This window comes from Pyrus communis, chromosome 3, assembly GCF_041283825.1.
Source record: "Pyrus communis isolate YQ-2024b chromosome 3, ASM4128382v1, whole genome shotgun sequence".
Lineage (NCBI taxonomy): Eukaryota > Viridiplantae > Streptophyta > Magnoliopsida > Rosales > Rosaceae > Pyrus > Pyrus communis.
In genome coordinates, this window is record NC_142567.1 from 22979000 (window position 1) to 22994245 (window position 15246).

General features: G+C 34.2%; 1 protein-coding gene across 1 annotated transcript; it reads right to left on the reverse strand.

Annotated features, from left to right (window-relative positions):
- Nucleotides 1-3321: 3321 nt before the first annotated feature.
- On the reverse strand, nt 3322-6960 carry LOC137714729 (protein NRT1/ PTR FAMILY 2.6-like). The gene is made up of 4 exons (XM_088691376.1): nt 6745-6960; nt 6149-6366; nt 5351-5891; nt 3322-4308 (listed from the first exon to the last, which is right to left on the reverse strand). Exons 1-4 carry the CDS (start codon nt 6827-6829, stop codon nt 3470-3472), a joined length of 1683 nt encoding a protein of 560 aa, XP_088547502.1. The 5' UTR covers nt 6830-6960; the 3' UTR covers nt 3322-3469.
- Between the last annotated feature and the right edge of the window lie 8286 nt (nt 6961-15246).

Sequence of the window (15246 nt, forward strand, 5' to 3'; positions counted from 1 at the left end):
TCCTTGTTCGCCAACTAATTTTTGATTTAGTAATTTTTGAATATCTATCGTCATTGATTAGAAAAAACACTAATTGACTGGTAAACTTGGTTTAAAGCTAAGTCCCATACATACGCAGGGATGGAGCTAGATACTTTTTTGAATGGGGACATCCTAAAACAACAAAGTAAAATTAAAAAGTTCAACCCAATATACAAACGAACCACTTATATGTTAAGTCATAATGTTTTATGTTTGTGGAAATCACTGTTCTTTATCAAAAACAACCAACATTATCAAAATCATTTTAAAATCCAGTATTAAATAATATGCGCAAACAAGAAGAAGAAATACAACAAATAGAGCAAGTAAACAAAAATGATAACATAAATCAATTTGAACGAAAAACTCCGAATTATAATAAAATTATAATACTTATATATATTTAATACAAATCACCCACCTTGACGGTCAGATAGTAGTGATTCTATTAAATACATTTAACTACATGAATTATATTGATCATCAGATGGTTATTGTATTAAATACATGTAAGTATTGTAACGAATGCCTACAATCATGTCCATTATGCTTCATCTCTATTGTATATGGCATAAAATAATGGATCGGGGTGTTGTTGGCAAAATTTAAGTTCTATTTCAATAGAGTGGTTATTAAGTGAGGTTTTAGCTTGAAAGTTGATACTACATGTACTCTTTTTTGTTTAAGAACCAATGTGAGTGGGGGCGTCCGCCTCCGGTAAGCCTAGGGTGCATACATAAAGAATATTGCCTTTCGAAGAAGATGACAATATTGCATGTGGTTCATAATTTTAGTGAGTAAGGTATTGAGTTTTCATCCATATATCTCGTGTTCACAACTATCCATCTCTTAAATTATTGTGATAATTTCGAACCCTCTCTATCTCTTAATAATAATATTTATATATAAAAAGAAGATGGCAATGTTCCTTGATATTGATTTATTTTAGCGGTCGCGATGCTAACGGCTCACCTCTCTGTTTTCTTTGCTTTTTGGCTTGGGACCTTTATGTTTTGGGTGTAAGCATATACTTATCTTTTACTAGAAAGGTAAGCAATGTATATGCTTAAACTAAGATGAAGTCTTAAACAAGTTATGCAATTTGCAACTAAATAAAGGATGACATGCCTAACATACGCAATGTAAATGCTTAAACTAAGATGAAGTCTTAAATAAGTAATGCAATTTGCAAATAAATAAAGGATGCCATGCCTAATATATTGGAAATATGATTTATTTATTTCATGGAAAGATAGAGATTCAAAGAGTACTTATACATGAGTCTCATTGTGACAACCCGACCCTAATTTTATATGTAATTTCTTCCGAGATGTGTAAATTGACATTTATGCCCTTGTTGGCAAAGTGAAGTGGACGTGATTATGCATCTTTAAATTATTTTCCTCACTATCTGCACTCAAATTTCTAGTCTAAATGCATATAAGACACGGTGTTGGCAAAGTGACGTGGATGTGATTATGTAGCTTTAAAGTGACGTGGACCTGTATGCTTTAGCATGCGAGTCGATTATGTGCTTACACTATTTGCACTCAAATTACACTGATCCTCTGGCGTCGGAGGAAATTGATAGTCAGTTTCGAACACTGTGTCTTCTTCTTGTTACCAAAAATATTCCACTCGAGTTTGTGTTTGACAACAAGGAGAAGGCCCGGGAAGAGATTAGGAGATTTATCGACAATGTCTTCGACATAGCTTTTTGGGATATAATTATAGTCCCATCATATCCATATTTGGGTCATATACCCAGTGGTTTCCAGCATTCCAATTTGTTGAATGGTCCAATGACTTCAATATTACAACATGGGTTTCAGCATAATTATTTACTTAATCAGCAGGATCATAACATTTTTGAGGCTTAACCTCCTCTATTACCACCCCAAGAAGCATATGATGATGTGCCTGATCAGTATCAACCTAATGTTGACAACAATAATGGAACTTTATTCTTGACATTCTCAAAAGGTCATCCTGTTTCAAAAGAAGAACTCAAAAGCTCTTTAAACAGGTATTTCTCTCTAGTTTCTTTTTTTCATTGATTACAAATTATATTGAATGGTTACACGTCTAATTGCACCAAGGTCCTTTGCGATAAAACCCAACACTTGCTGGGCTGTGACCTGATTTAAACAATTAAGTTGAGACAATATCGTGTGATTAGTAGTGGATTGTTGCTCGATTTTGAAATCTAAATAGTTTATACCATTTTAACTAACCATAAATTGTCAAATCGCTAATTAATTTAGAGATGGCACAACATATAATTAGTTGAGGTGGTATGACAAATGATCAGTTTTATGTGTCTAGATATATATATATATATATATATATATATATATATATATATATATAACTTTACTATATATTGACTTATTATTATCAACTTCAACAATATCTGGATTAACTGTTTTAACTCATCATGTATATGCAGGAAATTTGGAGATTGTATAGAGTCAGTCTTTATGAAGAACCCTGTTCATCCAAATGACCAATCACTGTTTGCTCAAGTTGTTGTTAAGGCTGCGTCAGACGCTACAAGAATTCTTGATAAACCGGACCATGAGGGCAAAGTCAAATTCTCAGTTAATGGGAAAGATGTTAAAGCCAGGCGATAAAAGCCATGTCAGAATAAGCAGGGATGGAACCAGTCACAAGACTCGAACGGCTCTAGCAGCCAACCCCAACAAAACAACCCGGAACGGCTATAGACAAGATAAAGCAGTTGCACGCAAGATTTGCCCAGTACAGAGAGCAACTTGATGAGAGAAAAAAATTACTTTTATTGTTTTAATCTGAAGAAAAATAGATAACAATTCATCAAGCATCCACGGTCAAAATTAGCTTGTTGTATAGACTAGATGAAGTTTTTGGTTAGACAAACAAAGGCAGGTTGGTTGTATATGTCTTATTATTTTTTTTCTTTTTGGTAAATAGTATACTATCAGATTTATATGTTATGTGACTTTTTTTAATACAACGCTTTAGTTTAATTGCATATAAGATACTCTTTGTTTGTTTTTTCTCCAAATGATAGAAGATTTCATATGGATTCAAATTGTTTACATCAGCTTCAAACACCATAGCCAGCCACTCTTCCCATCTATGACGGCTACCCACACATGAAACAAAAGACACATTAGATGTACTACCCTATTACTTTCTGCAAAAGCAAAAATAAAATCTTTTGACCTCAATTGTTTTAAAATTTCTAGTATAAATGCATAGGACACTCTTTGGTTCAAATTATGTTTATTGCATTTTGAATACTTGAAAAAGCTGGGACATATGAGACAATTTATACAATAACAGCAACAACAAAGCCTTATTTCACTAATTAAGTGGGGTTGGCAACGTCACTGTTCTAGGTTTGTGCCAAGACTTATGACCCAGACAATTTCTTTAATCACCAACCAACACTAATCACTTATCACTAGCTATCTGGGTCAGGACTACCATCTGCACCCTTTACATTTTGATACCTGTACAACTTAGCACACACCAAATAATAGCCAAAGTTTATCACCCCCAGCACAGCTAGCATCCAATAAACATTGTCCAGCTTCCCATTGTTTAGATTGTTTGGTAACCATCCAGTCACCCTTTGGACCATATTAACCACACCTGTGCTTACATAATATGCAATCCCAATAATCAATGAGATCATGGCCGTCGATGTGCTTCGCAGTGACATGGGAAATTCTTGATAATACAATGCGACTTGTCCTGGAAAATGAAATGCTTCTCCAATGCCTACCAAAACTAACTGTGGGAAAATCCAAAAGATCGACATTGGAACAATTGTACCAGGCTGGTCTTGGAGGTGGTGTTCTTCCACTATTTTGAGCCTTTTGGACTCCATCACTGCTGAAACAGCCATGCTGAGAATGGTTAACACGTGTCCTACTCCTACACGCTGGAGGGGCGACGGAAACTGGCCAGTGAACTTCTGCCACATGGGGCATAAGAATCTATCAATTAGGGTCAGAAAGATGGACGTGGAGAATAGAACAATGACTATAACAGAACCAGATGGCATTTTAAAATGGGGGCCAATGTGACGGTCCATGGTTAGAGCCTGCAGGACTGACATGCTGGATTGGATTGCTATTGGGGTAGCTAAGAATAAAGCTGTAGACCATAGTGGAAAAATTCTTAGAACGGTCTTGAAATCTTCCACCTGTTGCGTTGTGCATAAGCTCCATGGTTTCGCAATTGAGCCATCTGATTTCACGTCTCCTTCAATTTTCTGTGCTGCACGGTTAAGGAACCCGCATGAAAATATATATGAAGTCTTTTAATGTCGTTTTTAAATAGAACTCAACTTTACTTTTTTATTTTTATTTTTGTACTTTATTTTATTTTTTGTACTATAGCGATGGTGAGGGAGTGGGAATGGTACTAAGAACATCCCATTGGTAAATGGTTTTAGCCTACTCAGCTAGTCGCTTACAGAATTCAATTTTACTTTAGTAAGCAAGCAAAGAGCAGAAAAAATAATTACCAAATTGAACCAAAAATAGGTTGAAAAGAATGCCAAATTTCATAAAATTTGATTGAATATTCTAACCTTTAAACAAATTGGAAGTGGGTAAAGAGACTTATTATCACATATACTAAGTTAGGCTTCATCTCTATAGCGTGACATAATAATCTCAGCACGTCCTTCACATGTAAGTCTCCGTTTGGTTTGACACATTGACTCTATGACCGAGATTGAATTTGAACATATAATATAAAATCAATAGATATTGGTGGTAAAAACCATCACATTATATTCAACGTGTACTTCAATGAAATATCTAGCTACTGTCATACCATATTGACAAAGGGGGAGCTTTTTTCTTTCTTTTTGAGGAACGAATCAGGATAGTTGAGGTATGTGGTGTTGTGTCTACGTCCGCACGGACAATGGTTCGGTTGTCGAAACCCAAAATTTCTCCTTGCGCAAAGTTATATGCTCATAACTAATTGTTTGACAAGAAAACACTACCTAGTGTATATAATTTAGTTTTGAAGTCGAGCAAATCTCTAGCTACTATCATACCATATTGACAAAGTCGGATCTTTTTTTTTTCTTTTTGAGGAACGAATCATGATAGTTGAGGTATGTGGTGTTGTGTCTGGGTCCGCATGGACATATGGTTTGGTTGTCAAAACCCAAAATTTCTCCTTGCGCAGAGTTATATGCTCATAACTAATTGTTTGACAAGAAAACACAATCTAGGTACATAATTTGGTTTTGAAGTTGAACATATTAATTTCTCTCTCTATCTCTACCTTGCGTATATAATTAACCCATACTGTTTGTACCTGAAACTCTTGCTAAGTGTTGCTGCAGCCACCTTGTTTGTCACTCCATCATGTCCATAATAATAATCCTTTCTTTCAGTTGATAGCTGGAGACTAGTTTTCCGAACAGAGGCAACAATAACACGACCGAAACCAACAAATGGACTCCCTTGTGGTTTATCGAATTTATAGAAACGGCTTCCAGAGAAGAAAATGGCCATGCCGATTAGGTTGGCGATGACACATAGGCCAAAGCCCCATTTAAAACTGACGTTATCTTCAACGTAGACAATGACTGTAAAGGCTACCACTGTACTAGAGTACAGAGTGAAGAAGAACCAGTTGAAGAAACTTGCTTGATGCTTAGGCTTGTCAAATTGATTGGCTCCAAGTGTTGCCAAGGTATAGCGGGTACCTCCCAAGCCTAGAGATGCGAGAGTTATGCCTGTGTACAAGACTGCATACTGTAATGCCGAGGTCGGTTGGCATAACTTTGAGCCGGTAGCACAAGGTTGAGGCTTCAACGAATTCAGCGCTGTGGTTAAAACTAAGAGAACGATGCCCTGCAACGAATTTATCAATTATTTAGAATGCTACCCTAGTTCATATATTTATGGAGATTATCTAGAAAACATTCGTAGATGTTATATTGTTGGATTGCCAATCTAATATTGAAATGACAGTTCACATGACCAATGGATGAACAATCTACATGATCTCAGATCAAATTGACAAGAAATTGTATTATCCATAACCACAGAAATCATGTATGTTTTATTAGGGTGAAAGCATGTAGTAAAGAAGTTGACTTTTTCATTACCAGCAAGGACATGCATGAGGATATTGAGATAACGTAGAATGAGCCAAAGAAAGAGTCAGCAATGATTGCTCCAATGATTGGGAAAAAACTGAAAGAACCGTAAACTACATTTGAGATCTGGGCAGCGTCAATGCTGTTTACATTGAACTCTTCAATCAGAAACACAATCAAATTTGAGATCCATCCCCCAGCTGCAAGTGTCAAGCCTCCCAAAGCCCCTGCTCAACAAACCGACTATTTGAGACTGCTTTATGAAGGGAGCAATTACTCAGAAGTGTTTTTCCTAGAAACAGTTATATTAGAAAAAGTTAAAATTTTGATTAAAATTCAAGTGTCACTTTTTAGTGTTATCTGAACAGGTACTTCTCTAGAAAACGTTTCTCAAGTTTTCTGTCAAACACTGTTAAACTAACTTTTCGCTATTCTGAAAGTAATCACGAACAACCTGTCTTATTTCTGTGTGCAGTCTCATCCCTGCACGTAAAGAATGAGACATTTGTAGCCAATTTAATTGCAAATGGACCACACAAATTACTTGAATAGTGATTAGGATATGTGTGTGTGAGAGAGAGAGAGAGAGAGAGAGAGAGAGAGACCAAAGATGAACGGGAAAGTGATCCAACCACCGCGTCTTCTACCAGAATCTGATGAGATATCGGCGTGGGAGAGGGACTCATCCATGGCGGCGGGTCAAATACCAAGCTAGCTCAAAGTGTGATATTCAACATGAAGCCACTGCATCGGTCAATATAATCCTTCAATCCAACGCCACCACAAAGCACGCACGTTTGCCATTCTTCAATGGAACTCCATTAGTGGATAAATTTTAATTAGTATTTCTGTATTTGAACATATACTCTTATACATATTATCATACTTTCATTGATTAAGACATTTTTGTCACTTAACACATTTTTTTTCCATTAAAATAGGCACTTACTACCCACTCAATTATTGTCTTCTAACCCTTAAACAATGTGCTTGTGTTAGGGACTGGTGTAAAATATTGAGTAAGCATCAAAACAAATCCCAGATTTTTAGACACCAACGGATGTGGCTAATAAATTTATTTGTTCATATTTGGACCTTGCTTTTCATCATATTTACTTTTATTAGCTAAAATACTTTCATGTCATTTTGTCCTTTACTTCTTGTAGCATTTTTATCTGAAGTATTTGCATGCTAATTCTCTATTACTTTCAGCTTAAAGGATTCCCATTCTTTACTTCTAAATCATTTTTATTTGCAAGTCTATGATTCATTTCATTCAAGTTGGTTTCAAATCAATGTTAGAGGCCATCATCCCCACCGACAAAAAGATGCTCAGTAGGGTCCTTCATTGAAGCCGTCGTTGTTAATGGAGATTTTAGAAAACTAATAGAATATTTTTAAAAGATGTTTTAAGTTCAAATCTTCCTCGTTCACCAACTAACTTTTGATTTAGTAACGTTTCACTTGTGCTACAGAAGTCAAAACTTTGAATATCTATCGTCATTGATTAAAAAAAAAAAACACTAATTGACTGCTAAACTTGGTTTAAAGCTAAGTCCCATACATACATGCAGGGATGGAGCTAAATACTTTTTTGAACGGGAACATCCTAAAACAACAAAGTGAAATTAAAAAGTTCAACCCAATATACAAACGAACCACTTATATGTTAAGTCATAATGTTTTATGTTTGTGGAAATCACTGTTCTTTATCAAAAACAACCAACATTCCTAAATCAAAATCATTTTAAAATCCAGTAATTAAATAATATGCACAAACAAGAAGAAGAAACACAACAAATAGAGCAAGTAAACAAAAATGATAACATAAATAAATTTGAACGAAAACCTCCGAATTATAATAAAATTATAATACTTACATATATTTAATACAAATCACCCACCTCGACGATCAGATATTGATTCTATTAAATACATTTAATTACATGAATTATATTACTCGTCAGATGGTTATTGTATTAAATACATGTAAGTATTGCAGTCAATGCCTACAATCATATCCATTATGCTTCTTCTCTATTGTATATGGCATAAAATAATGGGTGGGGGTGTTGTTGGCAAAATGTAAGTTCTATTTCAATAGAGTGATTATTAAGTGAGGTTTTAGCTTGAAAGTTGATACTACATGTACTCTTTTTTGTTTAAGAACCAATGTTAGAGGGGGTGTCCGCCTCCAGTAAGCCTAGGGTGCATACATGAAGAATATTGCCTATGGAAAAAGATGACAATATTGCATGTGGTTCATTGTTTTAGTGAGTAAGGTATTGAGTTTTCATCTATATATCTCGTGTTCACAATTATCCATCTCTTAAATTATTGTGATAATTTCGAACCCTCTCTATCCCTTAATAATAATATTTACATATAAAAAGAAGATGGCAATGTTCCTTGATATTGATTTATTTTAGCAGTCGCGATGCCAACGGCTCACCTCTCTGTTTTCTTTGCTTTTTGGCTTGGGACCTTTATCTTTTGGGCGTATGCATATACTCATCTTTTACTAGAAAGGTGAGCAATGTATATGCTTAAACTAAGATGAAGTCTTAAACAAGTAATGCAATTTGCAAATAAATAAAGGATGACATGCCTAACATACGCAATTTAAAAAAAGATGAATTCTTAAATAAGTAATGCAATTTGCAAATAAATAAAGGATGCCATGCCTAATATACTGGAAATATGATTTATTTATTTCATGGAAAGATAGAGATTCAAAGAGTCCTTATACATGAGTCTCATTGTGATAACCCGACCCTAATTTTATATGTAATTTCTTCTCGGATGAGTAAATTGACATTTATGCCCTTGTTGGCAAAGTGACATGGACGTGATTATGCATCTTTAAATTATTTTCCTCGCTATCGTAATAAATTGTACTCATTGTTACAATCGCGTGAGCATGAACTAGACTCGAATCAGATTTATAACGAAAATGTTACGTTACGTTAAAGTACGTTAGCAACGGATAGAGTTGTACATGCGTGCGTTAATAATTTATTACTGGAAACTACTGTTTTAGATAGGGTACGTTAGATTTCGTATGATTACGATTGTACAAACCCTATCTGTTTTCTTCTTTAAAATTAGACCCATGCCCTTAAATCCCTCACCACCGATCGGCGATCACGTCGTGTTTGCTTGTTTGTGTTATTTTTGTGACATACCCGATATCTTAACATATTTGTGTCATTTTGTGATATTTGACATATTTAACATCACATGGTGAAGTAACAATTCACATCATGGATAGATCAGCTTAACAATCAACATGATCGATCTAATTAGGTACACAATTATATCATTAACTATGATAACGATGTAATTAGGTACCTAATTATATTAAATATTTCATTGAATGAACCTACTGACTATATTGATGACCTTCTCTCCAAGAGATTTTTTAATGTGCCTAGAGCACGGGATAATATGCCATATGTCACTATACAAGTTGAGAGATTTTCTTTTTCAAGTGTCATTCCAATTGTATAATGAGATATGATGTATGTATCAGTGTTCCAGGAACACTGAAAGATTTCTTCTCCTCTCTAAACCTCTCACACATACTCAGACCAAAGAATAAAAAGCTCTCATATATAGTGTGTATCTGGGGTCCACCTCTATTAAATAGGTGCGTAGTTAACAAACAATATGTGATTAGTATATACGTACGGTACAAATAACACTTTCTATTATATTTTGTCTGGAGAGAAATCATGAGCACAACAAATAGGCATGCATTGAGACAAATATACTAACAGGGTTATGTTAGGCAGGTATGTAGAACTCCATGTGTGCAACTATGTAAATTAACATTATAAGTGATTGGTAGGAAATAATTAAGTGTCGGATGTTTAATCTATTAGTGAAATATTAGAATGGTAGACAAACTAAATCGTACGACGCTGCTTTTGCATGCCCTTTGTGCAATGAGATTTTTTGTTTTTTCTTTTCAAAAAGTAGGAATTAGTTGTAAGACTCATTCTACATCAAACTTTAATATTTCAAATTTTCTATTTTGTAAATTTCGATTCATAAATCATTCTTATAAAATTTCTATTTAATCCGAAATGATTTGTCTATTTAATTATTACGATGAAATTTCATTGGTTCTTATAGATTAAAGTGTTCGTTAATTTCTGTGAACCCAATTAGATGTGCCAAATATTTCCAATTTGGTTAATAATTTGCAAGAATGATGTATGATGTGCAACTTGAAAAATAGACTGTTCAAATTATTGAAATTCAATGTGGTGATGACCCCACAACTAATCCTTTTTTTTTTTTAAAGGGATCCTCTATATATCGATATGGAAAGATGTAAATTGAATCTAAAGGTGTTCAAAAAAAAAAAAAACTTAGGGCCGTTTGATATTTAACTTAAGTTCAACTTTTTAAACTCAAAAACACTCTTCAAGTCTTAAACTTTGAATTCTTGTTTGGTATGACTATTTGAAAAGAATGAGGATCCTCTCCGGATCCTCTTTGTGATGATCTCGGGAATCCTCCAATCACGTTCATTCATCGTATATCGTGCAATTAATTTTCATCAGATATTATTTATATTTAATTTTAAATATAAAAAAATTACAATGATTTATGACCGCACAATATATGATGAACGAATATGATTAAAGAATTTTCAGAATCTTCACGAAGAGAGATCCTTGCGAAGAGAATCCTCATTCATTCTAAAAAATTTGACTCAAGACTAAATATCAAACGGGCCCAAAATGGTATTAGAGTTTAATCTGAAAAACTTTTAAACAAATACGATACCCATAGTCAATCATGACAAGTGCATCACCTGCATGTAGGTATTTAACCCTCGATCCAATTTTAGAAGCATGCAGCCAACTAATACAATTTACTCCTCTAGCTATAGTCTACATGGATGCATATGATGATAAATTTACATTAGGTGATTGCTTGATGTCTTGGGATCAAAAGCTCAAGAGACAACAAGATTAGACTAAACGATTACATACAAAATGTTATACTTAAGAAAATTACAGACTCAAGCATTTGAATTTTGGTTTGAGTTGTCAATTTTATACTTACAATACCATATAACACCGTGTCTGCTACCAGAATCTGATGATAAATGGGTTCATGATCCTTGTGGGAGAGGGAGCTATCCATGTTAGAAAGTTCGATCAACAGTTATTCTAGCTCAAACCTCAAACTTTGCTTTGTGATGTTCAACATGAACCCACTGTTTATAAATAGTGTGAGAATCCTTCTGTTTTACACAAACACAAATTAAAGGGTGAAGTTAGAGACATTATTTATCTTAATTATATTTTATAGACCACATGATGTGGCAATTGATAGTTGGATTCCTTATTTAAATCATTAAAGAAAATATATAATCATCAACTGCCACAGTATATAATCTACAAAATATGGTCAAAAACATAATTTGCTTAGCATTTTCCCAAATTAAATATACATACACATTTACCATCGTTGCGTTGCTATTATAAAATGCAGAAAGAAACCCTGTTTATTTCGAAGAACTCTCTCATACATTATAGTACTTGTTTCAAAAGAAAGTAGCTAGTTTTGTCACTTAACACAACCTTCCTTCTTCAAAACAGGTACTCACTACCCACTTAATAAATTAATCAATAAGTCACCAAATTTCACAGACTACATCCAGATTTGTTACACATTTTTGGTTAATGTGATTTGTCTCGATTGCAATTTTTATTAAGATAATACTTGCATTTTTTAGGGGGAAATGTACATATATATTACGTCCCTTGCGAATAACGTATTTTTACAATATAAATTTTATAACTGAAATTATTTTAATCTTTATTTGAAGACAATCTCTACAAAAATGCATTCAAATTAGAGATCGTTTATGCATCTAATTGTATGAAACAAATCGACGGTGTGAGTATCAATTAACATATTCATGATGAGTTGTTCATTTATTTGATTCTCATAAATGATTAAATGATATTTGATTTGAATGATTTTTGTATCAATGATTTTCAAATTAATGAAACAATAAAAAATTAAACGGTTCTTATTATGAAATTTATATTATGAAGACACGTTATGCACAATGATTAAAATATGTGCATTCCCACATATCCATTCTATTTTGTTCTTTTAATTACCAATTAAGGACAATTTTTTTTTCCTCGAATTATTGGCTTCAAATAACAACCAATAACTTTTTTAAGGTCGAATACCTTAGGCATTCATACCCGCCTTTCAATTAATCGTGAGAAGGGAACCTACGAGGTTAGTTTGTCCAAAACAGTTTTTAAATAAAAAAACCTGCAACAACTTTGCCATTAGCTTTAACTTATCCAGCAAGATTTATTTTAGTATAATAATTATTAGGTGTTGTCAACTATAGTAAGAAGAGGAATGTTAGAAAGACTAAATTTATAGATAATATTTTGTAAATTTAATGACATGGAAGTTGAGAAAGCATTTCTTTTTCCATTTTTTTAAAGTGACTTCACTTGCTTGTCAATAATCTAATAAATAATTCTTAAAATGTAGAACAGATGCTTGTATATTAGATTGTTGATTTTTAAGTACTAATTTATTACGTAAATTCCATATTTTATTGGGATCAGATTTTGTGGGTTAAATTGCCACCCCCGGAGGTAGGGGTTGGCATTGGATAGGTTAGTCAGCTTTGACTTCAACTCGTTAGCCAACCAATAGGCTCGGGTTGAGAATACCTCATTCCACACAAGAAAATGGACAAAACCAACCCACCAAAATTATTCTAAGGCGGGTTTGGTCGGACATGTTTCACGAGTTGAGATTATTTACTTTATTTGTTATTCCTAAAGTGAGTATGTGTGAGAAATAATCCAAAATACTTGTCATACTAGCCTTAAATTATGTGAATTTGGTGTTTAGGAATCATTATTTGTTAATATATATATGTCACATCCCAACTCAGGTCCCCCACCACATCTCAGGTTCGACTCCACCATTGCACGATATTGTCCGTTTTGGGTCTCGACCACGCCTTCACGGTTTTGTTTCTGGAAACTCACATGAGAACTTCCCAGTGGGTCACCCACTGGGAACTCACACGAGAACTTCTCAGTGGGTCACCCATCCTGAGATTGCTCTCGTGCGAGCTCGCTTAACTTCGAAGTTCTGATGGAACCCGAAGCCAGTGAGCTTCCCAAAAGGCCTCGTACTAGGTAGAAATGGGAATATACATATAAGACTTACAGGATGCACTCCTCTAGGCAATGTGGGATATTACAATCCACCCCCCTTAGGGGCCCGATATTACAATACATATAAGTATTGTTGATATTCGGGTGGGTGGGTTTCAATTGGATTAAAAATATTTCAGCCCAACCCAATCAACCTATAAACTAGGTGGTCGAATTTTATCTGAAAATAAATTTTATAATTTACAAACTAACCCAACCCAATCAATTTCGGTTGGGTTGGTTGAGTTAGTTGGTAAACTCACTAAAGTACTCACCCCTACGTGGAAGACTCAGTAACTTCGCTACGAATAAAAATGGTGGGTAATTTTCACTCTTTTCTTAGCTTCTCACTTATTTCTATTTATTTTTGGCCATCGGGTTGAACAAGTCAAATAGAATCAACAACCAACACTAATAAAAGTGTGGAAGAAGCTAAAAAAATTGTGTAGTTATCATTCCCCATAACATTTCCATGTTAAGGTCTCACTCACCCACTACCAAATACAAATTAACGGGGTGTATTTAATTGAGAATTTGAGAGATTTTAATAGATTTATAAATCTATGGATTTTTGTAGAGTTTAATTGATTAGTAGATATTCCATATAAAATTTTGATTTATTCTCTCAAAATCTCATGGGAAGAGGTGACATGTGTAGATGCCTAAAATACATTACAAAAACTCTCCAATTCCCTTTGACTCCACAACTTTTTCAAATTCTTTAAAATCAATTTCTAATTGAATAAACCCGGAATGTTATAAACTTCTTTAAAATTCTAATTGAATACATCCGAATTCCTAAGGATTTTAATACTCTGTCTTAAAATCTTGATTGAATACAGGTTGAATTTCAGAGAATCATTGAAAATCCTAATTAAATAGCCCGAAATTCATTAAAAAAATTAAAATCTCTCAAGATTCCAATTAAATACACCTCCAAGAGTAGCTCAAAGAAAAAGCTTTCAACCTAGCAGGTAGCCATATAATAGTAAGCCACGAAATATTTACCCCGAATCGTAATCTAATGGCCAACCCAATGGGTCGAGCTGACACTACATCAAACCATTGCCGCCTAGACAATAGGCAGACCAGCCCACCCAACCTCTTTTCGGGCGAGTTGGGCCAATCCTAATTGCTTGATTATCAATTTTATTGAGCGCGTAACAAACGTATTTAGGCCAAAATCAACAGTAAATTAGTAGTTCTGTGATGATTAAAAGAAACCAACTTTAATTTCAGATCAACACATCTAAATCCCGGGTTTGTAAAACCATTTCCAATCTGACAACATTCGGTTTGCAATCTAAAACAGAAAAGTTGAGCTCAAAAATAATGACCGGATGATAATATGATAACAAATCTTGGAAAATTAAAAGTATCGGCTGGATGTTCATGAGCAGCTAGCAACTACCAACATCTCCAAGGATGGCAAAACCTTTCCATAAGGCCTGTCAACAAAATAAGCAACATCCATCGTCAACCGCTATACCGATAAATCACGAGAGCGGATTACTAAAACAAGAAGCATAGAAATAGCTTAACAAGCAAGTTGCAGCTGAAAGCTATTTATCAGACAAGTAAAAATGCAATTTACCCAGAAAATAAAAGAAACTACAAGTAGTTATAGTTACCTTGCATCATTTTCTCATAAAATTGGATCTCCAACACAGATGGTTCAACTCCTATTTATAGTCGAGGACTTCAACCAATTTTGCGTGCAAACTAATGCCTCTACCATCTCCGGGGCCAGTGAACTCCTAAATGTATCAAGTAGACGCCCTCTAGTGCTAAAGGCAGACTCATACGCAACTGTAGAAATTGGTATTTGCTAAAACATCACTCGAAATGTTTGCCGCAACTTTAAACAGTCAGATTCAGAGGCAA

What these genes read in the sequence shown, in the direction of transcription:
- LOC137714729 (XM_088691376.1), bottom strand. Translation starts at nt 6,829, where the DNA reads ATGGATGAGTCCCTCTCCCACGCCGATATCTCATCAGATTCTGGTAGA. An exon ending in CCTCATGCATGTCCTTGCTG is followed by an intron (nt 5,892 to 6,148) that starts GTAATGAAAAAG and finishes AATTCGTTGCAG; the next exon opens with GGCATCGTTCTCTTAGTTTT. An exon ending in AACACTTAGCAAGAGTTTCA is followed by an intron (nt 4,309 to 5,350) that starts GGTACAAACAGT and finishes TATTTTCATGCG; the next exon opens with GGTTCCTTAACCGTGCAGCA.